Source organism: Peromyscus eremicus, chromosome 5, assembly GCF_949786415.1.
Source record: "Peromyscus eremicus chromosome 5, PerEre_H2_v1, whole genome shotgun sequence".
Classification (NCBI taxonomy): Eukaryota; Metazoa; Chordata; class Mammalia; order Rodentia; family Cricetidae; genus Peromyscus; species Peromyscus eremicus.
Window position 1 is genome coordinate 43,095,345 of NC_081420.1, and position 26,137 is coordinate 43,121,481.

At 40.0% G+C, this 26,137-nt stretch overlaps 1 protein-coding gene across 1 annotated transcript in view; it reads right to left on the reverse strand.

The window, feature by feature from the left end:
* Window positions 1–26,137, reverse strand: part of Vps41 (VPS41 subunit of HOPS complex) — a 163,997-nt gene that overhangs the window by 84,563 nt on the left and 53,297 nt on the right. Inside the window, exons 5-7 of the mRNA XM_059263371.1 lie at window positions 16,403–16,477; window positions 9,386–9,448; window positions 6,568–6,633 (exon numbers count right to left, since the gene is read on the reverse strand). Of these exons, the coding sequence (XP_059119354.1) occupies window positions 6,568–6,633; window positions 9,386–9,448; window positions 16,403–16,477 (204 nt within the window). The remainder of the gene's footprint in view (window positions 1–6,567; window positions 6,634–9,385; window positions 9,449–16,402; window positions 16,478–26,137) is intronic.

Here is a 26,137-nt window from a genome sequence, read left to right on the forward strand (position 1 = left end):
TCAACCCTGTTTATAGAAGTTGGCACATAGTGTAAAGGACTATTGAAAAGAAGTGTGTAATTAGTGTTCTTACCTGTAAAATCACCTTTGCTCCACATCATACCTCCATCTGGGCATTCTCTAAGTTTTTGAATGTCAAGTTATTTCTGACTCAAGCCTCTCAATTACACAGTATTTGCCTTTATTTTTTCTTTTCTTCTGTGTGATCTGCTTCCCACTCTTTACAGCAGACTCTTGGTGCCCATGACATATGATTACTGTAAGGTTATCAATAGTAGCTAAACGCTGGACTTATCAACTGGTTCTGTTCATTTCTGGTTCTAGTTTAAAACTCCAGTTAAAACAATAAGATTGCCCACTCCATCCCTGTTCGACCATCCCATTCCCTTATGTTCTCATCCCCTATCCCCTACCCTCCATTGCCCACCCCGCATCCCCAGTTTACTCACGGAGATCTCATCTATTTCCCCTTCCCAGGGCAATCCGTGCATCCCTCTTTGGGTCTTTCTTGTTATTACCTTCTCTGGAGTTGTGGGTTGTTGTCTGGTTATCCCTTGCTTTACATCTAGTACCCACTTGTGAGTGGGTACATACCATGTTTGTCCTTCTGAGTCTGGGTTACCTCATTAGGATATTTTCTAGTTCTATCCATTTGCCTGCAAATTTAATGATGTCATTTTTCTCTGCTGAGTAGTACTCCATTGTGTATATGTACCACATTTTCTTAATCATAGAGGGAGATATCATGGGGATAGAGAGAAACCCAGTGCTAGGGAAGTTGCCAGGAATCCCCAAAGATGACCCCAGCTTGGACTACTAGAAATAGTGGAGAGGGTGCCTGAACTGAACTGGCTTACCCTAGTGACCCTACTGTCATCACAGAGCTTTCCTCCAATGACTGATAGAAGCAGATGCAGAGATACACAGCCAAATACCAGGCAGAGCTCCAGGAATCCAGTCAAAGAGAGAGAAGAGGGATTCTATGAGCAAGTGCATCAGGACCACAATGGGGAAACCTGCAGAGACGACCAAACCAAACTAGTGGGAATTCATGGATAGTTGGATCAATAGCTATGAAGCCTGCATGGGACTGGACTAGGTAGGCCCTCTACATGGTGAGACAATTGCATAGCTTGATCTGCTTGGGGGGCCCCCTGGTGGTAGGATCAGAATCCATCCCTGGTGGATGAGCAGGCTTTTTGGAGCCCACTACCTATGATAGGGCACCTCACACAGCCTTGAGGCAGGGGAAAGGGCTTGGACTTGCCTCTACTGAATGTGCCTCCCCATGGGAGGCCTTGCCTTCTTGTTGGGGGGAGTGGAGGGGGGAGGAGGGAAAAGGGGGATCTTTGGTGTGTAAAATGAATGAAAAAAATCTTAATTAAAAAAATAAGTAATAAATAAATATATAAATAAAAAAAAGGTCTTGGAGCGATCAGGAATACAGGGAACATACCTAAACATAATAAAGGCAATTTACAGCAAGCCAACAGCCAACATCAAATTAAATGGAGAGAAACTCAAAGCAATTTCACTAAAATCAGGAACGAGGCAAGGCTGTCCGCTCTCCCCATACTTATTCAATATAGTACTTGAAGTTCTAGCCAGAGCAATAAGACAACATAAGGAGATTAAGGGGATACAAATCGGAAAGGAAGAAGTCAAGCTTTCCCTATTTGCAGATGACATGATAGTATACTTGAGCAACCCCAAAGATTCCACCAAGGAACTGATACAACTTATAAACACCTTCAGCAACATAGCAGGATACAAGATCAACTCAAAAAAATCAGTAGCCCTCCTATATACAATGGACAAAAAAGCGGAGAAGGAAATCAGAGATACATCACCCTTTACTATAGCCACAAATGACATAAAATACCTTGGGGTAACACTAACCAAGTAAGTGAAGGACCTATATGACAAGAACTTTAAGTCCCTGAAAAAAGAAATTGAAGAAGATGTCAGAAAATGGAAAGATCTCCCATGCTCATGGATAGGCAGAACTAACATAGTAAAAATGGCAATCTTACCAAAAGCAATCTACAGATTCAATGCAATCCCCATCAAAATACCAACACAATTCTGCTAAGACCTGGAAAGAATAATACTCAAATTCATATGGAAAAACAAAAAACCCAGGATAGCCAAAAGAATCCTGTACAATAAAACAACCTCTGGAGGCATCACGATCCCTACTTCAAGCTCTACTATAGAGCTACAGTAATAAAAACAGCTTGGTACTGGCATAAAAACTGACATGTGGACCAATGGAATCGAATTGAAGACCCTGACATTAATCCGCACACCTATGAACAAATAATTTTTGACAAAGAAGCCAAAAGTGCACAATGGAAAAAAGAAAGCATCTTCAACAAATGGTGCTGGCAAAACTGGATATCAACATGTAGAAGGCTGCAAATAGATCCATATCTATCACCGTGCACAAAACTTAAGTCCAAGTGGATCAAGGACCTCAACATAAATCCAGCTACTCTGAACCTGCTAGAAGAGAAAGTTGGAAGTAGTCTTGAACGCATTGGCATAGGAGACCACTTTCTAAATAGAACACCAGTAGCACAGACACTGAGAGAAACAATCAATCAATGGGACCTCTTGAAACTGAGAAGCTTTTGTAGGGCAAAGGATACGGTCAACAAAGCAAAGCGACAGCCTACAGAATGGGAAAAGATATTCACCAGTCCCACATCTGACAGAGGACTGATATCCAGAATATATAAAGAACTCAAGAAATTAGACACCAAAATGCCCAACAGTCCAATTAAGAAATGGGCTATAGAACTAAACAGAGAATTCTCAACAGAGGAAACTCAAATGGCTGAAAGACATTTAAGGAATTGCTCAACATCCCTAATCATCAGGGAAATGCAAATCAAAACAACTTTGAGATACCACCTTACGCCTGTCAGAATGGCTAAGATCAAAAACACTGAAGACACCTTATGCTGGAGAGGATGTGGAGCTAGGGGAACTCTCCTCCACTGCTGGTGGGAATGCAAGCTTGTACAACCACTTTGGAAATCAATATGGCGATTTCTTAGAAAATTGGGAATCCATCTCCCCCAAGATCCAGCTATACCACTCTTGGGCATATACCCAAGGAATGCTCAACCACACCACAAGAGCACTTGTTCAGCTATGTTCATATCAGCATTGTTTGTAATAGCCAGAACATGGAAACAAACTAGATGCCCTTCAACGGAAGAATGGATAAACAAAATGTGGTACATATACACAATGGAATACTACTCAGCAGAGAAAAACAATGACATCATGAGGTTTGCAGACAAATGGATGGATCTAGAAAAAATCATCCTGAGTGAGGTATCCCAGACTCAGAAAGACAAACATGGTATGTACTCACTCATAACAGGATACTAGATGTGGAACAAGGATGACTGGACTGCTACTCACATCACCAGGCAGGCTACCTGGAAAACAGGACCCCAAGAAAGACACAGGGATCGCCCAATGACAGAGAAATGGATTGAGATCTACATGAACAGCCTGGACATGAGTGGGGGTAGTGAAGGGCGAGGGTCGAGGGAAAGAGAGCTTGGGTGAGTGGGAGATCCCAGCTGGATCAACAACAGAGAGGGAGAACAAGGAATAGGAGACCATGGTAAATGAAGACCACATGAGAATAGGAAGAAACAAAGTGCTAGAGAGGCCCACAGAAATCCACAAAGATACCCCCACAACAGACTGCTGGCAATGGTCGAGAGACAGTCCGAACTGACCTACTCTGGTGATGGGATGGCCAAACACCCTAATTGTCGTGCTAGAAACCTCATCCAACTACTGAGGGATCTGGATGCAGAGACCCATGACTAGGCCCCAGGTGGATCTCTGGGAGTCCAATTAGCGAGAATGAGGAGGGTTTATATGAGCGAGAATTGTTGTGACCAAGGTCGGATTAAGCACAGAGACAAATAGCTGAACGAACGGAAACACATGAAATATGAACCAATGGCTGAGGGGTCACCAACTGGATCAGGCCCTCTGAGTGGGTGAGACAGTTGATTGGCCTGATCTGTTTGGGAGGCATCCAGGCAGTGGCACCGGGTCCGGTGCTCATTGCATGAGTTGGCTGTTTGAAACCTGGGGCCTATGCAGGGTCCCTTGGCTCGGCCTGGGAGGAGGGGACTGGACCTACCTGGACTGAGTCCACCAGGTTGATCTCAGTCTGTGGGGATGGCTTTGCCCTGGAGGAGATTGGAATCGGGGGCGGGCTGGGGGGGAAGGTGAGGGGGGCAGGAGGGGGGAGAACAAGGGAATCTGTGGCTGATATGTAGAACTGAATTGTATTGCAAAATAAAAATTAAAAAAAAAATAATAAGTAATAAATAAATATATAAATAAAAACAATAAGACTTTGCCTTTGGACCAATGCAGTCTTTGTTTTCCTCATGTTTCAAGGTTTATAAACACCTATAACTCAGTAAGTCCTGAAAGTTTGCCAACATTTTCCAAATGAAATTAATCACTAATAATAGTCAGTACTTAATATAATCTATAAAAGCCTTTTTTCTTACTTAAAAAAAAAAAAAAAACAAGGTGCTGAAGAGATGGCTCAGTGGTTAAGAGCACTGGCTATTCTTCCAGAAAACCCAAGTTTGACTCCCAGTACCCACATGGTGGTTCATACCATCTGTAACTCTAGTTCCAAGGGATCAGACGCCATCTTCTGGGCTTTGAGGGCACCAGGAATGCATGTGGTAGACAGATAGATATACTTGCAGGCAAAACACCATACACATAAAATAGTTATTAAAATAAAAAATAAAAGATATATTTCTTAGCCTAGACATGGTGGTACATGCCTTTAGTCCCAGAACTTGGATGACAGAAACAGACAGCTCTCTGTGAGTTCAAGGCCAATCTGGTCTACATAACTAATTCCAAGAGACCCTGTATCAAAGTAAGTAAGTAAATAAATGAATAATAAAACCATATCTCCAATTAAATACACCCATTTCAACAAAATACAATAATGTGAAAAGCATGTAGCACAGGCAATCTTTAAATGTTGGTACAGAACAAAGAAATGTTCTAGAGATTTCTTCAACCATACCAAGCCAATAAATTTTGAAAATATCATTTAACTAAAAATGTCATCAGAGTTTATAAAAACAAATGCAACATTTTACTATTTTCAAACTGCAGACTTCCATAATAAACCCAATGGATACAAGGAAACAAATCAATAATATGCATGTCACATTCTTCAGATAAAAAAATGCATCCATGTTTCATAAAACTCCTAACACATTAGAGATTTTATAATGGCCTCCTAAAGAAAGCTCAAGAATGTTTCAAGAGCAATACCTGGGCTGGGATGTAACTCGTTGTTGAGTGCTTACCTAGATCCTCAACAGCACCTAATCTCTGAGCTCTTAGATTCCAAACTATTAATACAAGCATCCTGTTTTAAGCAATGTTTAAGAATGGCAACAGATCATTAACTCTTTATCCTCACTGAATTCTAGCCAAGGGCATAGGTTGTAGTCAAAGTGAAGTGAATTTACGCAAACAAAATCTCCTAACCAAAATCTGTTCAATAATGAAATAAGAGGGGTTTTAAAATTAGTCTCCCTCAAAATTGTCAGAGACAAGGAAGGGATTTAATTCTGTTGGAGGCAGGGAATGTCAGACTAAGCCTAGATTCCCATTACTAACAGCATAAACATCTTGTATAATGTAAATAGGACTAGAATCGAAAGATGGAGATGGCCTAGAAGGTGGGAAGGGAATGGGTAACTCCTGAGAAGAAATCAGAGCTGGTGTCATCTTGATTCTGTGCCATAGAATGGGTCCCCAGGTCTGCCACAGAGCCTTGACAATAAAGAGGGAACGATGGTGTGCTTTCCTAGCACCTCACTCTATATACTACAAGAGCGCAGGGAGAGGACAAGTAACTCACACCATGGGACATTCTAGATGCTTTGGAATGCGGGTCTCAAAGCCACCATCTCACAGCTACATCACTACTGAAATCCCTCAGTACACTACCTTTTTTCAAGGGCTGTATACCAAGTAGTATTTTCATTTCTCATATGTGATAGTGTTTGTTATAAAATAAAAAATTAAAAAAAGACTTTAAAAATGCTCTGATAATAAAACAGAAAACAACTGGCATACAATCACCATGATTCTTTAATTTCAGGATTCATTAGTTCTATAAACAGAAAGATGTTGAGGAAAGTTTTACTTGCTCACTGTTTTGAGGAGCACTGAAATCATACAATGCGCTATGAACATACCAATTAAGAGCAGCAGTAACTCTCCTCACACTACCTCAGCCTACAGGAGGTTTGTTACAAACAGGAGGAGCAATCCCTAATTCAATCACTTTTTGTTACTTTGAAATGCTGCCTCTTTTTGTGTGTGTGGACAGGCCATTATTTTCACACTTCAGGTGTTACCTACTTCAGAGGAAGGTAGTGGGCTAACTGAGGCTGCAAGTCCCTAGAGATCAAAGTCTCACAGTTTCATTCTGCCATCATTTGTCACCGGCCACGCATCCTAGCAGACACCCAGCATTACCTTTTTCCCTCCTGTCACAAACTGCTTACAACTGGATCTCACGAACTGTGGGTGCACAGCAATGATCTACAAAAGAAAAAGAACCCCAGCCCAGTTTAGTAGTCACAGGAGCACATTTGAGCCCTCTGTTCACTATGAGCAGCATGATCTAAACACTGGATCTCCACAGGAAGCAATGCATTTAAGTAAGGCTGTGTGCACTGCTGAGGACATCTCAGCATCTTAGTCTTGCTCTTGTGTGATAAACTATCTTCTCTGAAGCAAAATCAAGCTACACAAGAATGAAGGGGTTCTAGCTTCTGGCTGAGTGAGGTGCTCTGAGCACACTTGCCCCCTACAGGTACAAAGCCAGAGGGACCACCGAAGTGTGATTTCTCAGCCATTGTTGACTAAGTCTACTGCCTTGAAGAACCCAGAGAAACTGGCCATGTGCAGGACTATCCGGAGGCTGCTCCACCACTGTCCCGAGGGAGGAAAGCAATGAAGGTCCAGGGACTCCAGTCAGCCTCGTTCTCTTTGAATCTAAATTTCTCGCCTCTTACCTTTTCATCTCCAACTATCCATAAAATCAGAAACTTTACTTTCAGTTGAATATACTTTACATTTCTATAATTAACCAATACATTTCCCTCCTCCAATGAGACAGGTTAATGGATTTCTCTACACTGTCATCGCCAGAGTTTAGCATACATCCTCTCATTCTTTTGAACATTCCTATTTGGTAGGTTAGTGTTCAATTCAGCTCTGTCCTATCCTATCTTCCAACACAAAAGCACACATTTCTCCAAGTTCTTAAAAATCTCTAAAGAATCCTGTAGGCTCTCTCACAACATGCAATGAGCATCTTCCCTCAAAAATACCTTACACACACACACACACACACACACACACACACACACACACACACACACACACACGCACACTGCCAATCTCATTGCTCAGCGCTGCTCTGCCAAGTACTGTTTCCTTTTGGTCTTCACTCTCTCTACTCACTCTTACTTACTGTTAACCAAAACATAGTCGATGGAAATTTTCTCTGCACACTTTCCCTTTTTCCTTCCCATTCTTTCCACCAGCCAGATGACATGGTTTTTATGAACCAATGTCTTACAAGAAGAGCGGTGGTTCCCTGGCAGTTCTGACTCTCTCCCTTGGCTCTGGCAGCTGTCCTCACTAAGGCCATCAGCAGCTCCCAGCTGCCATTCGAAACACTGGACAAAGTCTGTTCCATCTCCAGGCTGCCTTTAATACCACTGCCCTCTCCCTTCTGGAAACTCTCTATTCCTGACATTCCAGTCTTTGTTAAAAACTGCTCATTTCTCAGGTTAGTGGCTTTTGTTTGTTTGTTTGTTTTTGTTTTGTTTTTCAAGACAGGGTTTCTTTGTGTAGCCTTGGCTGTCCTGGATCTTGCTCTATGGACCAGGCTGGCCTCAAACTCACAAAGATCTGCCTTCCTCTGCCTCCTGAGTGCTGGGATCAAAGGCGTGCGCCACCACTGCCCGGCTTAGTGGCTACTGTTATTTCCACTGCAATCTTTTGAGAACTCCAGAATATCCACATCAACCTTCTCTTTTCACACTAATATTCTTAAAAATGGCTTCCTCTCACTCACCTCTAGCTACCAACTGTTTAATTTCCACCAAGAAGGCCAACACCTGTTCCTAAACCCTCTGTAAAACCATCTGACACATCCCAGCTCCCTCAATTCCTGGCCAATTTGCAATGCCTTCTCTCAAATTATTACTTGAAACAATTGGTGAGATCTTCTCAAGTCATTACTAAAGCAGGACACTGGATTTACCCTCAGCATCTCCATCTTTGACTTCGCTCAGCCATGCTGTCACTAAGGCTACAGTGTCTACCTCTTCAAAACTGTCTCAATCCACCTCTCCACCGTGAACACTCAGAACTGCTCCCTTTACCAAGCTCCACAATGCTTTGTTCTGTACACTACATTAGCCTTCTAAATTGTCTCTTTCTCAGGTACTCTCCTGTTTAAATCCCCTTCCTTCCTGGCAAATTCAGCTTTCTAACTCACATGTCAGATCTTATCTACCCTTTACTACTGGTCAATCAATGTTTGAATAAATACATGGAAGAAAATTTCTCCGTGAAGAGTACCACGGATGCTTTACCAGGACTGGTCTCTATCTCCAGCTGCTCTCCCTGCATGCCTATTGCACAGTCACCATATTAGTCCTTCTAGAGCCAGGCTCCATCATGCCAGTCTTGTTCTTAGGCACTTAATAATCTATTAGATGGAAACCAAATTCCTTAGTCTGAAGACCCACCCTGCTCTAGTCTGCCTTTATTGCCTCTTTAGTGGTCCATGTACATCTAGGCAAGACTTTCTGCTATTTACTGGACACAGTTTGAACTATCTGGCCTCTCAATTTCTAATATGCTCTTCCACATGGAAGACTGATTCCCACCTGTACCCATCTCTGTATCAAAGCTCAGCCAGATATTACTCAACCTATGAAGTTGTCACTCAAAAACAAGACACAACACTACCAACCAAAAGCAGCTAAACATGACTTCTTTTAGCTCAGAATTTTTTAAGATTGTTTTTACCTCGTCACTCTTTAGTCAGAATGGTGTGTGTGATTCAGCCACTCTAATAAAAGCTCCCAGAACACAGATTAAGACCACAGTCACAAACTCTACATCTGGCCTCAGTCACAGCATTCAAGGTGCATCAACACACCATGGACTGAGCAGACACTGGTGTAACAGGACAAACAGTATATCCATCACTACAGTCATCCTCATCTGCGGTGAAAGCTCCTTCATGAGGGAAAACTTGCTAAGTACTTACTTTAATGGGACAGTCGAAAGTCTCATGAAATTCTTCTCCAGAATACAGTCCAAATACTTGTACCTGAGATGTGAACACATCATATCAGTTCATCATGACAGTAACAGAAAGAGCCACATCAGCAGAGAAAACAAGAAAGAAGGAAAAGAAAAGTGAGACATTCAAACGATTCCAAGTCATCATGACTCCTATCAAGTACCCAGTGCAAACTATCCCCACAGTGTAGAGCACTTGGTGGCAATGAAGCTTTTACAAGTATCTTCAAGAACAAGAGGCCAGAAGCTATGACTGGCATGTGAATGGGGTACATGGAGGAGACAGAGTGAGGAAAGGGGAAATAGTCTAATTATATTTTAATGTAAAAAATGAAAACAAAAAAGCTTTCACAAGCATCACACGGATAGAGTTCCCTTTCTTCACCAATTTAAAAAAAACAGATACTAACTTTCAGAAATGAAATAGATATGGGCAGGTTACTAACATTCTTTTATGAACTTCCCAGAGGCTAATGGATCTGTTTTCCTCCCATAAGGAGAAAGAAACTTCCTTTCTTGAGTCATACATATATACATGGTTCACAGACATACACACATGCACACACACACACATGCATGCACACACACAGATGTGGCAAGAGAATGAACTAAATGAGCTCGTTACAATCATGTATAAATGAAGGACTGAAGTTGCCCCTCATGGCTGTTTACTTTCAAGCTGTCTTGACCACTTTACTCAGTTATGTTTCCCCAGTTTTTAAATTGGTCACAGCACAAACACAGCAAAAAATAAAATTAGGTCTAACGCGCATAACATAAGGGGTAAAATCACAGACTAGTGTGACACGTCTGTGATGTAAACTGGACTCTTCAACCTTCAGCAGAGCAAGAAAGCCAGATGTGAGTGTAATCCTGACACTCCGAGGGTGAGGCTGGAGGATCATGAGTCTGAGTCCAACCTAGGGAAAAAAAAAAAAAAAAAAAAAAGAAATGGAGGGTGAAGGAGAGGGAAGGAGCAAAGGAAGAAGGAAAGGAAGAAACCGAAAAGGGAAGAAAAACAAAAACCAGAGTCCAAGGAGCTCCTCCACCGCACTTCTCAGTCAACGACACGACACCCTGAAACCTACCGTCACCCTGGGACCTATCGCTGTGCACACGTCACACTGCCATTCAAGTCTCACACAAATGGAAGCATGTGCCATTCCCCTGCTGCCCCTTCCCAAACCGCCCTGTGAGCTTTATGTACACCGCAGCACAGAGCAGCACCTAGTTCTTTGGTGATGCTGTGAAGTTGGCAATGTGCGACTACATCACAATTCATGTTCTCCTTCCACTGATGACCACTTGCTTTGGCACTAGAGCAGGGCTTTTATGAACAGCACTTCTGCAGACATTCTTTCCAAATCTCTTCGTTAACTCACACATGTGAATGAGGCCCACAGAAAGAGAGGTGAGAATGATAAGTCACAGATCATGATTATGTTTATATTTAATGGACAAAAAATATTTGTCAGACTTGTTTCATTTATTTAAGATTTTCTTAGATGTATATGAGTGTTTTGCCTGAGTGTATGTATGTGCATCACATGCATGCCTGATGCCTGAGGAAATCAGAAGAGAGGGGGGTCAGACTTGCTGGAATTGGAGTTACAGATGGTTGCCAGCCACCACGTAGGTACTGGGAGTTGAACCTGGTCCTCTGCAATCTCTTTCCTTTTCAGCACAATATCTTGACAACACAGCTCTAGGTCACATGAAGCGTGATCCTAATTAGTCTTATCGATTAAAACCAGGAGTCATATATCAGGGTAATAAGCTAACAGATCAGACAAGCAGAAGAGCAGCCACTAGAGACTTCTTACCTTGACAAATCCTCAGACCAAATGGGGGGGATCCTGTGGGGGGGATCCTGTTTCCATTCACCCTATATTCCTGTCTCCACCTCCTAGTACAATGCTAGGATTAAATGTTGGGAACCAAATGCTGGGATCAAAGGCATGCATCTCCCAAGTGCTCGGATTAAAGGTATGTGCCACCACCAACTGGCCTCTATGGTTAACTAGTGGATAGCTCTGCCCTCTGATCTCCAAGCAAGCTTTATCAGAACACTAACAAAATATCACGCAACAGTCACATACTACTACAACTCATTAACAACTCTAAACCTTTAGATTATAGGTGGCTAAATCTCTGAAGAGTAATGGCAGTCTCACACTAGACAAACTTGATCTCTTTCTCATGGGCTGAAGTGATCATTTTAAGGGTGAGATGTCAATTGTCTACTGAAGAAGGCCAGCACTGTATCCTATGGGAACCTATTTATTGGACGGTAAGCCCAACTGTGACAAACACAAAGGGAACAGAAAGAAACAGGCCCTGACCCCCAGCACTGTCCTTCAGAACTCCTCAGAAGCAGTGCCTTCTTCTCATGATTAAAGAACACTGAAAGAGGAACCATTACAGGTGTCAGAGCAGATGAGAATGATGGTAAAGCCAGGCGCGCATCTGTAACACCAGTACTTGGAAGGCCGAGGCAGGAGACTCTCAAGTTCCAGACCAGCCTGAGCTACAAAATGAGACCCTTTCTATAAAACAAGACAAGGAAAACCCAGGTTCACTATTATTAACAGTAAGCTTAACTGAACACACAGAAACACATGGAGATCTCAGCCGTATCAGTGTCAGCACAGTGGTGCTCAGTAAAGCTCTGGATGTTGTACTTCATTTCAGTGGAGGCCTATCTGAAGCTACAGGCTCACAAGTTACACTACTAAAGCTAGTAAAACAGTCCTCGTTCCCTCTCTCCATATTCCTCTCTATTTATCTGGCTATTGGTCACCGAAGATTATACTAATCTATAAAGGGAATCGGTCAATGACAGCTCAGAGTTTTGACTTCTAGAAAGATCAAGGTTAAGATAAAGATTATAAAATTAAAGGTCACAACAGAAAGTATTCTTCTACAGAAGTTCTAATAACCTGCCACAAAAACTTCTAGGGGGAGAAGAGAGTGGAGGGAGAGGGAGGGAGACAGAGAGAGAGAGAGAGAGAGAGAGAGAGAGAGACTCTGACTGAGACTGAGAATGAATGAATGAATGAATAATTCTATCATTTGTCAACTGTAACACCAGGCAGTAGCCAGCCACATATACAGGAACTATGACTGAGGTAGCCAAAGTACTACACCATTCTCCCAGCTTCAAATAATATCAGGTCAAGAGGCAGGACCAGGGCACTCGAGGGAGCTGGCCTTTTATCTTGGACAGTAAAAGGAGAGATTATTGTTGTCCATCCTATTCATCAAGGCAGAACATCTGCGACATTGCCATGAGGTGCCATGTGGGAAGCAAGCCAGGAAGTAGTGTTCTCCCACAGCCTCTGCTTCAGTCCTGACCTCAAGGTTGCTAGTTGATTCCTGCTCTAATTTTCCTCAATGATAGACAATAATGACACAGCCAACGTTCCTCTCCAAGGTAGTTTTGGCCACTGTTTTTATCACAGCAACACAAAGTAACTAATACAACTTCAAAAATACCAAGTCAGGCCCATCAAGAGTCAGCCAGGCACTGAATCTGTTTGCTAACATGGTCCTTGCTAGGACAGATAAAAAAGCAAACAAACATACTTGATGTTTTAAAAATTGCAGAACACCATTCCAAAGAATCGAAGGGAGAAAAAAACAATGCATTTAAATGTGGCTTAATAGTACTCAGAAGCCAAAGGAAAACCCAAAGGCTATTGGAAACCTCAACAAGAAGAAACCTATCTCTGAAACTACAGCAGAGTGATGTAAAGTGATGGTGACTGCCATTAGAAGGGGAGTTAACAGCTACATATGGATCTTCTCTACCAGGTACTATCCCAAGTGATGAAAGTTAATCCATTGAGTCCTCACAGTAGTCAGGAATAGGTAGGTATTACAGAGGAGGAGACAATCTGAGGCACAAGGAAAAATACGCTTACTTAACAACATGTAAAACATCTGAATCCTGAGACCATACTGCCTGATAGCCAAAGAAAAACTAAAACTGCAAAATGGCATACAAATCCACACCCAAAGAGAAAAAATAAGACTGATGTTGGAAGGAAAGCCAACTAGCAAAACAATTAAACAAGTAAAGAAGTTGCCCACCTCAGAGAAGCGGAAGGACAAGACCTACGTGACAGTACGCCAGGGGTAACTTAATCATCCCATTTTTTCTTACAACCTATGCATTTTTATGATACTATGTGTCTATTTATCTTGCTACATGCAAAAGTTTACATAGAAAAATGGAAGTAAGGAAGAGTCCAGAATGAAATTGGCTAGAAATGAAAGCCTGGAAATAGACAGTGGCTACACATCAGAGTGGGGATCAGAGAGGTTTCCTGTGTGGGCTTCCCTCTGTGCACATAATCCATCTGAGGCAAGGAAGATACCTGGGAAACCAGGCAATACACCATCATTAAGACAGCAGAGTGAGGTGCCAGCCCAGGCAGCAGGAACATAGCTACACTCTGCCTCTAAGCAATACTGCCTCCAGCCTCATATTATTGAATTTCTTTGAAGAAATGAAAACAAATAGAACTGAAGTAATAATGAAAATTATAACTGAAGTAAACTTTCCTGAAATGAAACCAACACTTTAATATATGGATTAAAAGAGTTACTGTGCTCCAGACAAAATTAATGACAACAGATAAGAATGAGACATACGATAGCAACCAGATTACAAAGGTCATATTTATTATTTTTGTTTTTGTTATTACTATTATTATTAGCTGAACTATGAAGGACAAAAGTTGCTTTTAAAGATTTTTAAAGAGCAAAAGTAGGCTGACCAACAGGTATGCTACAAGGTGTCAGAATAAAACAGGCATTATCTCTAAAATCTGAAAGAAAATTATCAACCCAGAATTTGTTTTGTTAAATTAGTATGCTCTATATGAAGTCATTCTTCACACATGAGAAAATATACCCTATCCTGAACCTTATCCTAAAGGTTGTGTATAAATCCATGCCACCAAAAGAAAACTACAGACACAAACACTTTGTACACCTATGTATCTCAAATGCAGAGCTTAAACACAGAGAAGCCATGAGAAAGAATTGAGCACAAAGCGAATGTACAAGTAAACTTTAACCAACTATCAGAATGACGACTTAAAAAACCAATGCAAGTACCAACGATTAGCAGTGAAATAAATATAATTATCTGAACATGAGTCCTAGTAAGTCAATGAAAGCAAAAACCGTAACAGCCACTGAAAGATACACGTGACCTCGGTGAAGTCCTTCTGTTCGTATGGCAGCTAACCACTTCATACATCATTTTATAAAGCCTCCCAATTTTCACAACACTGACTACTGGGCAGGGCTGACGTACATAAATACATGTACTGAGAGATATCTTTATGGTTCTATTCATGCTAAGAAAAGATGGAGGGAAAAACACTTCAAAACATATCATGAAACTACACAAAAACAAGACAGATATACATTTTTTCTAAACCAGGAAAGCATAGTGTTTGCTAAAAGGATGCAATGGGAACTCTCAGGCCATCACATTGCACAGCAGATAGAGTAATTAAAAGATTCCACTATGACACATTACTAATGATTCTTCAACAGTGCAAGTGCTGGAATCCCTAATGAATGTTTATAATTGAAAAACTGAATACTCTTACTTGCCCACTTAGTTTAAAGAAACTTCTATCTGCTACAAGTTCAGAAATAATTAGGCCTTTAAGTAAAGAAAATTCAGATTAACTTTCTTTACAAATACATGCACAGGAATGTTTCAACTGTGAAGATGATTCTTTGCAATTTCCACACAAACCAACACTTCCCTTAACTCTTTCTTTGACATTTGTTCATTTCAGAATTTCACAAAGTATTATAAACCTTGATAGTACTCTTTGAAAATTAGTAGTATTCTAATTGTGTTTTAAAAGACTTTTGGGGCAAGATGAAGCTGAGATAAATAAAATACATCTGTGTATGTCAAGAAGATTTGGTGTTGCTCTTTGTTAACAGATCAATGGCTGTAGCACTGTTGATAGACAGACATTGGTGTAGCACTGTTGAGAGACAGGGATGGGTATATCCTCTTTTGCACTGAGTATATTGTTTTTAATTTACTCATCTTAATGGCCCATTGAATTCAGAGCACTTAAAAATGTATAAAATTAGATTAGGAAATCTCCATTCACTAATGAATGCATAAACTTATATAATGATTTTTAATGCATTCTCTTCTTAAACTGGTATTTTAGAGAAGTGGCTTAAATACTCTACATGAGGATTTTATCACTGCAAGCGAACATTAGAAAAGACTTCCATCGACTTAAAAACAAAGAAGATATTCTTGCAAGTGGAAAATCAATCATCACAACCACTAAATGTCACAGCATACCATCAGCAAGAAGCACTGATAGTTGTTAGCTATCTGCTGCACAAATGATGTATGTCCTTGGTCCAGGAAGTAGGTGCCAGGTTTTTAGAAAACTGTACATATATTGATTTTACATTTATTTAATGTGGCCATTGTAAGACACTTTATTCTTCTGATAAACTATGATTGCTTATCAAAAGATTCTATAATTCAAGAGTAACATTCATAACTTGTGTGTTAAAATGAAAACCACCAGCCCACAGAAATCATGCCCACAAAATCCAATTTTGTGGATTTATGGCAGAAAAGCATTAAACTACTGTCTTGCAGGAACTGCAGACTAGTCACTGGAGTCAAAGTGGCACAGCAGTAATGATTAAGAGGGCACGTCACCATGCCACAGCTGTTAATCAGCTTAATACTAGTTAGATTATTGACATTCTTGTAATTACTTTTCCTAAGGCACATTTGGGCAAAATATATTTTATTTTAATTATGAGCAATCAAAAGCAAGTCCAATATTGAAAAAGAATAATCAAGGCTCTCTGCACACAGGTGTAAAGCAAGCGGAAAGCATACAATCCCTCACACGGGTAAAATCCAGCACTCACTGCCCAAGCAACTTCCCTGTGACCACTTCTCACATACCTTGCCGTCCTCCGAACACACACCCATGTGTTCTCCACTTTCATCCAGGCTAATCTGGTTTATCTTCACAGGACTCTATTAAACACAAACAAAAAATGGCATGGAAAACTTTAGGACAACATTTCAACAATCTGATATCTTTGCTCTTTGTAAAACTGACATGACATGAATTGTTTATCAGCTTCATGGAATTAAGGTGTACTTTGTTCTGAGATGAAAATGTTAACATTTCAAATACATAAAACAAACAGCTTTGTTCCTACACTCAGTGTGAACTCAGAAACCCACGATGTCCACAACTTTTCTTTCAAATACCTGAAGCATAGTGAAAATATTACTTCTCAGAATCTTACATTTCTTTTCATATGTTTTACCTACTTTATATCCTTAAATTTATCTTTCCCAACCACAATCTATTAAAAGAACAAAACAAACAAACAAGTGTAAAAATGAAAGTCAACACATAAATTCATTTTTTGCTTGTTTTAGTTTGTTTCATCAATCTGTTTGTTCCCTAATGAATAACCAGATCAACATTTCAATTTTACTTTATTCATTATATTTTGTTTAGGAAAATCATAGCTTTTATCACATTAATTAATTTTGTATCCCCCTCTTCTTTAAAATAATTTCAAATTTAAGAATATTTCACTTTTAATGTATTTTCCAAAAATTAAATAACAACTGCATTTTAAATCTCTACATAGCCAATTGTTTACTTACTAAAATATTCATATAGGGGTTTTCTAATAAAGTCAAAACTCAGTGACCACTGTCAGCATCACACAATAGCTTTTGCTTTCATTCTTAAATAATGACCAGTTCCAAGTACCTGACACAAAGCTCCATAACAGCAAGCCTTGAAAAAGCAATTGAGTCCATAGCCGTTAACAACAAAAGAACACATGTAGAGTTTAAAATTACCCCATTTGCCTTGTTGATGAGATAAAGGAAAATACACAAAACAGAATGCTGAATCTTCAACAGGAAAGTTTCTCATAGTCATTAAGGAAAGGTCAGGGCACAATAAGACCCTCACACTTTACAAAGGCTACATACTGACTGATTGCTGAGACAAGTTCCCAAGAATTCTGGCTATAGAATCATTTCACATCTGGATCCCTAAATCACTGCACAACATTCTGATAGGTAGTCCAAGAAAAATTTTTCAGCTAGCTTGAAAAGTTTCTAGCATGTTAGTCAAGAAAAGGTCACTGAAGACAGGAGGTCGGTCAGCTTTATAGGAGAATGAACTGACGCCCATGCTAATGGGCCAGAGCAAAAATAAGAGCAGCCTTACAGTGCACGGCTATGAGAAAGGCCTGACGACAGGAAGCACTGCAGAGTCAGTAAGGAAAATGCAAAGACAAAGATAGGCAGCCCTGAGAAAGCCCTGAGCAGAACATGGCCACTGGGCTGAGCACCAGCCTGAAGGTCAGCCCCACAGCTTTTGGGGGATAAACAATTCCTCTAGTTAGTCATCTTCCATTCTGATCTTCCATCAAACATTTTATATCTACTTTACACTTGGCAAGTAAAAGCTATACAGACCTCTCACTGTACTTTACCTGGCATCTGTTATAATTGGTTTAAAATACATCTTCATGGGTGGGTGTGGCCTACTTTTTCTTCCTCTGATGAATAGAGTACTGTCCACAAGTAACTATAAAAATAGTATTTGAGGCCAGAGAGATGGCTCAGCCATTAAAAAGGCAAGGGTTACAATAAAAACATTGAGATTATATTACTGAAAATTAAATAAAATTAAAAATTCAATTCCTAAATCACAGTAACACATATCAAGGATTTGAAAATCCATACATGACTGTACTGAAATGCACAAAGATCACAATATCTTCCCATTGCAGAAAATTCCAGGGGACAGTGTATCCGACACCTTCAAAACTAAATCCATGTACTGAAGGCAACCAATGCCAAGACTCCATTATAAGGCCTTTTACTGCCAGTTATAAATCAGAACTAGATTTTTATCCCATACAGTGCCAAGTTTTATGTACTCTATTCCTAGATTCTTGTTACTAAAAGGGCCATGGCCTGTTCAAGTAGTCCCTGAATTTCACTTGTTGGCCCCTAAAATGGGGTCTATGCTTTATTTGATAGTCAAGTTTTGAAGAAAGTGGTGAGCTAAGGAGAGATGTCTCCATCTCACATTAGAAAAAATGAAGCTTCAGTTTCTACATGTGATCCAAGGCCTGCTAACTAGCTAAGGCAGTCAATGGTATCTCAAGAGCAGATCAAACAAATTTACCATGGTACACCTAGCAGAAACTACATTATTCCATTAACAATACAACAAGGAAAAAAAATAATACCTACGAGGTATGGCAATGTATCCTCTTAAATGTATTAGCAACAGATACCTTAAAACTTTCTAGTATTCATTGATTCATTTCCCTGACTACAAATAAACTTAAACCTTTTCCTTTAGTCTACAGAGCAATTAATTTGATCTTTATAAAATATTTATTTAAATCCTTTTCACATTTTTCTCTATTAAGATATTTCTTGGAGCATGAGTGACGGCTCAGGGGTTAAGAGGTCATTATGCTTTTAGAGGACCCAGGTTTGGCACCCAGCACCCACATGTGATTTTTCTCCAAGATGGTTATTGCTTTATTCATTATGTTATTACCTTAAGTCATTTCAGGAATCCTTTTATTTTCCTGCAAGAAAGGTACCAGTTGAGCTAGCCTCATTTATGAAATAATTTGTCCTTCTACTCCCAAAGGGAAAGACGTTTACCATACTATAACCATTTATATACAGAGACAACTTTCTGAGCTTTTGAGTGAGTTCTCCTCAGCCATGTTTTATCAGTTCCACATTGATTTCATTAGTAAATCTGCATATAACTCAGCTAGCACCTTGGTAAGATATCAAGTCAGAACTTCCCATATTGCCCTTGGCTCTTCTCAAACACTTGTCCTACCATTTTCTTCTGCATTTTCTTCTCTCCTTGACACTTAATATGCTCATTTGATCCAGTCATCAGCTGTAAGCTCACTAACTCAATGTAAATTTCATGATTCTTTGAAGAATAAAAATTATAATTGTATACACTCTTTCAAAGATCACAATAAAAAAAATGCTTCTCAACTTACTTTACCAGACCTGTATAAATCCACAATAACAAATTTTAGCAAGAACATCATGGGGAAAGTACAAGCAAGGACCTAAATGGAAAACCCTGATGAAACTGCTAACAAGCAGAGCCAGTATAGACATTAAAGCCAAGTGTATTCCAAAAATGCAAGTCTGGTATAACATAGAGATGATGCAACACAATTTTATATATTAGTAAAAGAGAAAAATTGTAGAATCATCTCAACAAATATAGAAAGTATCTAACAAAACTCAACATCCATTCATGATAAAAAGCTTTAGCACACAGAAACCTCCTCAGCCTCATAAAGAATATTATATATGACTAGCATGTATATCCTACCATGATCAGAGGCTTCCTGTTATCTTCATGATGCCGATTCTCCTAATCCAGAAACATGATGCAGTTTTCCATAAGAAGTGTCTCTCTACATGAAGTATGTCTCCCTGTAAAGCATGTCACCATAGGAGACATTGTTCCATATGAAGTCTCTCCACATGAAGCATGCCCCCATGAGAAGCCACCTCTCCACGAGAAGTGTGTGTCTCCACATGACACATGTCTCCATATGAAGCATCTCTCCACAAGAAGCCTTCCTCCACTATAGAAGTATTTAGAAGTCTCTGAAAAGCTTTAGGTTTTCCCTTAGAGTCCTCTGCATTATTCTAGGAGAAGCCTTGATAATAACCAACTTTAATTACTCCTAACATTCACAATCCAACCTCAGTTATAAAATGCATAACAATAGGCAAAACTGTAGTAAGAATAATGAAAGAAGATCTAAAACGTCCCTACTATAAAAGACAGTGCAGTGGAAAAGACAAAGTTTTGAGGAAGTCTCATATCATCTATTTCCATGGACTAGGAGCTACATTTATTTTGTGACTATTTCATTACATAATTCACATACTTTTCTTTTTTTGCTAATTTTTAGGTTAGAATAAAAGTAATGGGTTTTATCATGCTATCTGCATACACATCTACCATACATTAGTCTCAAAACCAAGCATTGTATTTTTCTAGTTAAATTTTAAAAGTTGTTTTAAAATGTCTGGGATCATCATATTTTCAAGGTTTGTGTAGCAAGCATCTTAGAAGGTCTTATTAATAAAATCAAACCTGGAGCCGGGTATTGGGATGAATGCTGGAAGATCAGAGAAGCAGAACAAGCTACAGCTTCCTCACCTCGACAGTTCCTCAGCTGACCCTGTTTCCTTAGACTGGAAGCTTCTGTGGCCTCATCCCAATGGCTCTCAGCTGAACTGCTGCTCGAAAGCCTGAAAGCTTAACCAGCCAAATGTTTAACCAGCCAAAATGCTTCTAGTTTCTGGTCTCCATGCCTTATATATCTTTCTGTTTTTGCCATCACTTCCTGGGATTAAAGGCTCACTTCTTGGGATTAAAGGCGTGTGTCACCATGCCTGGCTGTTTCCAATGTGGCCTTGAACTCACAGAGATCCAGAGGGATTTCTGCCTCTGGAATGCTAGGATTAAAGGTGTGAGTGCCACCATTTTCTAGACTTTGTATCTAGTGGCTGTTCTGTCTCTGATAAGTTATTAAGGTGCACAATATTTTGGGGAACACAATACCACCACAAGGTTTGTCTTTCCTTTTTCTTTTGTATTTATTGTTGCCACACACACACCCCACCCCATGATTGTCAGACTAATTACATGTTCTCTTCTACTTGGATCATCTCTATTTTCAAAAACAAAACCACTGCTTTGAAGGTGATAAATGTACAATACCACTTAATTACATCCTCAGCACCAAATATTTATCTGCAACAATGAAAACAAGCACATACAGTAGGTTACAATATGAGCATCTGACTGCCATTTTTCCTGTGGTTATCCATGACAGATGCTTATCAGTTGTACTGACAGTTCTATAACAGCAATCCTCCTGCTGTGTTGCCTTTTCTCTGAATTGCAACCCTTCTCCCAGTGAAGGCTCATAACATGAAAATATCAAGGATTGGAAAGCTCAAGATGTTACCAGATTTCCAAGGCCTTTCTTTCATGGGCTGAGCTGCCTGTCAGCTAGACAAGGGGCTTCAGGGATGCAGCATTTGTGCGTCCTCACCAGGAAGAAGTGGCCTTCTCTATGATGGGGCTGCCTTTGAGTAATCCATGACCCTGTAAGTAGCCACATCAATTCACTGGCTCACCAAGCTGGACTGCACTGGAATGGCGTCTTGGTTGTTGATATCCCGGGAACAGTCACAATGCTCTCAGCAATTAGATGTGGATTCTAAATGTTTTCTATTTTACTAATTTCTTACTAATTTTCACTTTATGCCTTAGGAAAAAAATTGATTTTCTTAATTTCCTGACATATTACTGCATTGCTGAATAATTATAATTATTTACCCACTAATTATACAATGAAGTATTTCCTTATTAGCATTTTCAACAAACCAAAAACCCAGAAAAATAAGTAATTATAATAATTATTTTCTCTCTTTTTTTAATAAAGTCACGTTTCATTCTGCTTCAAATTCATGATGGCAATGATGTCACAGAGATCCCCTTATCCATACAGAATGCTTTCAAATGCCCAGAGGATGCTTAAAAGTGCTAACAGTACTGAACTCTATATATAAACAAGGAGGAGATGGGGTTCATCTGACAGCCAAAACGGTTACTAAGCAACTAACAAGTAGGTAGTAAAATACAAGGTATGGTAAGGGCAGACTAATGCTCTAGGTATAAACAAGATGGCATCATGCTCAGAATGGTGCACAATTCACATTTTGTGACTTGCTTCTGGGATTCCCAATTTAATGTTTAGACCAGTGGGTCTCAATCTGTGGGTTGCACCTCTCTTGGGAGGGTCACCTAAGAGCATCGGAAAACACAGGTATTTACAATTCATAACAGTGGCAAAATTACAGCTAGGAAGTAGCAATGAAAATAATTTATGGCTGGGGATTACCACAACATGAGGAACTATATTGAAGGGTTGCAGCATTAGGAAGGTTAAGAACCCACCAGTTTAGACAGTTGGCCATGGGCAACTGAACCAATGGAAAGCAAAGAATAACAGAAGATTCACCTAATGTTAAACCCTGGTGTGATGATACTTTGTTTACACAACACACTTCATGTATTTGCACAATTTCTTTTTGTAACCTATGACACCGCAGTTTTAAATATTTCATATTCTCTAGTTTAGAGTCGTAGTTTGATGGTGAAATGTCCCCTACATGCTCATGTGTTTAAGCAATGGTCCCCAGTTGGTGGCACTGTTCTGGGAAGGCTGAGGAACCTTTTGGACATGAAACCTACGGATACACTGCCTTGGAGGTAGACTTGAGGCTTACAGACCCTGCTCTGCTTCCTGCCTGAGCTTTGTCTGCGTCCTGATTGGTTCACCAGAACAAGCAGCTGCCTCTGCAGCTCCCTTGCCCATGCTTCCCTGCATGGAGGGCTGTAGTCTGCACTGTCCTCCAGTAAGCTGTTTCTGACAGGGATTTGTCACAGCTGTGAGGAAGGAGCTCAGGAAAGGCTCAGAGTATATGGTTTTAATAATGACATTTATGGCCGGGCGGTGGTGGCACGCCTTTAATCCCAGCACTCGGGAGGCAGAGCCAGGCGGATCTCTGTGAGTTCGAGGCCGGCCTGGGCTACCAAGTGAGTTCCAGGAAAGGCGCAAAGCTACACAGAGAAACCCTGTCTCGAAAAACCAAAAAAAAAAAAAAAAAAAAAAAGACATTTATGTTATTTAACTATTATCCATACATATTTATTGTCATTAACCCATTAGCGATTTAAAATGGTTTCAAAATTTCACAATACAAGCCTAGTTTTGTCCATTTCTCCTTGAAGTTAAAATAAATTTGTGCTTACTTTAAATTCCCTGTAATTTGGTGTTTCGAGGGGTTTGACAGTTCCAGCTTCCCTTAACTTTGAAATGCGGTCAAAACGCTACACTGTTAGTCTGTCCTCCACCTTACGATAACAGCTGGTTGTGCTCCTGCTGTCCTCAAGCTGAGTCTGACCCTGACTTCCACACTGCATCATCTTGATGCAAGGTACTGAAAGCTGAGACTGTCTTCCCCTTTGTGGGAGGCGTGCTGACACTGAACACAGGGTCTTGCATACACTGGGCAAGCATTCCATCACAGAACTGCATCTCTATCCCTTGTTTCTTCAAGACAAGGCTTTGCTACGTAGTATACCCTGGTCTTGAACTTGTAATCCTCCAGCCTCAGTCTCCCAACATAGATACTATATCACTTCTCCCTAGGTTTTAAAATGATGTTTTCCATTTTATTTTTATTATATTACTCATATTCTTTAGTCTCCTTTTCTCAGAGTTGGATGCTGTCTACTCTTAACTGTAGACAGCTTTTCCTTTGGGCCACTAGCTCACAAAAAAAAAAAAAGGCATGGAGTCTTATTAATTATGAAAGCTCAGTCAGTAGCTTAGGCTTGTTTCTAACTAGCTCTTACAACTTAAATTAACCTATTTCTATTAATCTACGTTCTGCCTCATGCCTTTTTACTCTCTTCCATCTTGCACCTCCTGTTTCCTCTCTGTGTCCTCTGGCATCTCTCTCGTGCCTAGATTCATCTTCTCTGTTCTCTCTCTGCCCAGAAGTCCCACCTAACTTCTTCCTGCCTAGCTATTGGCCATTCAGCTCTTAATTAAAGCAATCAAAAGGCGCCTTGGCAAAGACACATCTTCACAGTGTACAAAAAGATTATTCCACAACACTAAACTTGTTACTTAGTGAGTGCCTTAAATGATACATGAACTATGTTTCTATGAAAAATCAAATGGAAAAGTATCAGCTCATTGGATGGTTCTTGGGTTACTTAAAATGAAACTGGGAGAGAAAAGCTAGTAAATCTACCAGTAAAAACTACAATCTTAAACTCTACAAGCAAGAATCTAGAACTATTTTCTTACTATGATATCAAAACTTTAAAAATAATTTAAAAGACTTTATTGCAGATTAATGATATTTACTCTCATCATACACATTGAAACAGGTTTGTAGCTTATTGTATCTGAAGTTTTCTTTAGAATGTTTTTTGAAGACATGTGAAATTTTGATTCACCAAAATAAAAAGGAAACGGTCAACTCACAACTGCAAATGAAAGGTTAAGGATGATTAAACTTACTAATAACAAATTTGCACCTGAGAGCTAAAGCAGTGAGTGTTTACTATGGAAGCAGCACTGAATTTTTAAGTACAGAGTTGGTCAAAGACACTTAAAAATCACAATCCAAAATTGAAAGCCTTCCTAAAAGGTATTTGAGAATATGTATATGTATTGGAATTATTAAAAATATATATTCCTACCTGAACAAAGAAAAGGTGCTTTCCATGGCAGTTTTCCCTTGCATGAGATTGAGAAATGGAAATTATTTAAATTTCTAGAAACAAATAATCTAAGTAATTATAAATGCTAAAATAAAATAAATATTTTGAAGTATCATGTAGAAAGTATCTGGCTTCATCCAAAAGATATCTGACATTCATCCTGGCTTCTGGGAAGCTATGTGTGTCACAGCTGTTAAGGACTAACAGAGCAGAACAGCCTCACTTGATACTGGGGGTGCTGCCATATCCAACAGTTATGAGCCCTAACCAGCTGAGGCTCCCGGGAACTTTCTTGGTCAGCTGACATCTATAGCAGGAGGCTATCACATACAATCTTAGGACAATGGAAGTCTCACATCTGCAGCTGTCCTGGTCTGTAGCTTTCGAATTTTAGCTGATTTTTGATGTGGACCCCATCTGTATGTCTTAGTGATTTTTGGTTTTCTAGTTTTCCCCCATTGCTGGGATAAAACCCTGACAAAAGCAACTTAGGGAATAAAGGGTTTGTTTTAGCTTGCAGCTCAAGGTACAGCTCCTCATGGTAGGGAATAGGACTCAAGTAGCTGGTCAGATTATGGCCACAGTCAGAAGCAGACAGCAACAAATTCACTCTGCTGCTCTGCTCCTTTTATAGTCCAAGATTCCACCTAGGGAGCAGTACCACCCATGGTGGGCAGGTCTACTTACTTTAATTAACACAATCAAGATGATGTCCCGCAGGCATGCCCAGAAGCCATCTCCCAGGTGGTTCTCAATTTTGTCAAGTTGGTAATTAACACTAACCATTATGGCCTGTAATAAATAATCACACTGTGTATGCCCTTATCTACTCACCAAATAAGTGATGAGCATACATGGAAGTCTGGAGAAATGTGCTCTTAAATCTCAATCCCTGGCTACCATATTTTAATGTGGTTATCATTTATATAATCAGAGGCAGAAAGTCCCAAATAGTAGCACTGAAAGTATGTTTTTTAAAGATACCATTAAGTGTAAGGGCCCAGAGAGATGACTTTGTGGATAAAGTGCCTATTTGATGATCAAAATTTAGATCCCCAGAACCTACATAAATACTGTGTGGGCATAGCAGCCCACCTGCAATTCCCCGTGCTTAGGAAAGCAGACATGATTCTTGAGCAAGCTGGCTAGACAAACTAAGTTTATTAGTGAGCTATAGCTTCAACCAAGAGACTCCTTCTGAATAAATTAGGTGGAGAGAAATCAAAGAGGACTTATGACATCATCCTGGGGCCTCCAACTGCTTGTGCACAAAC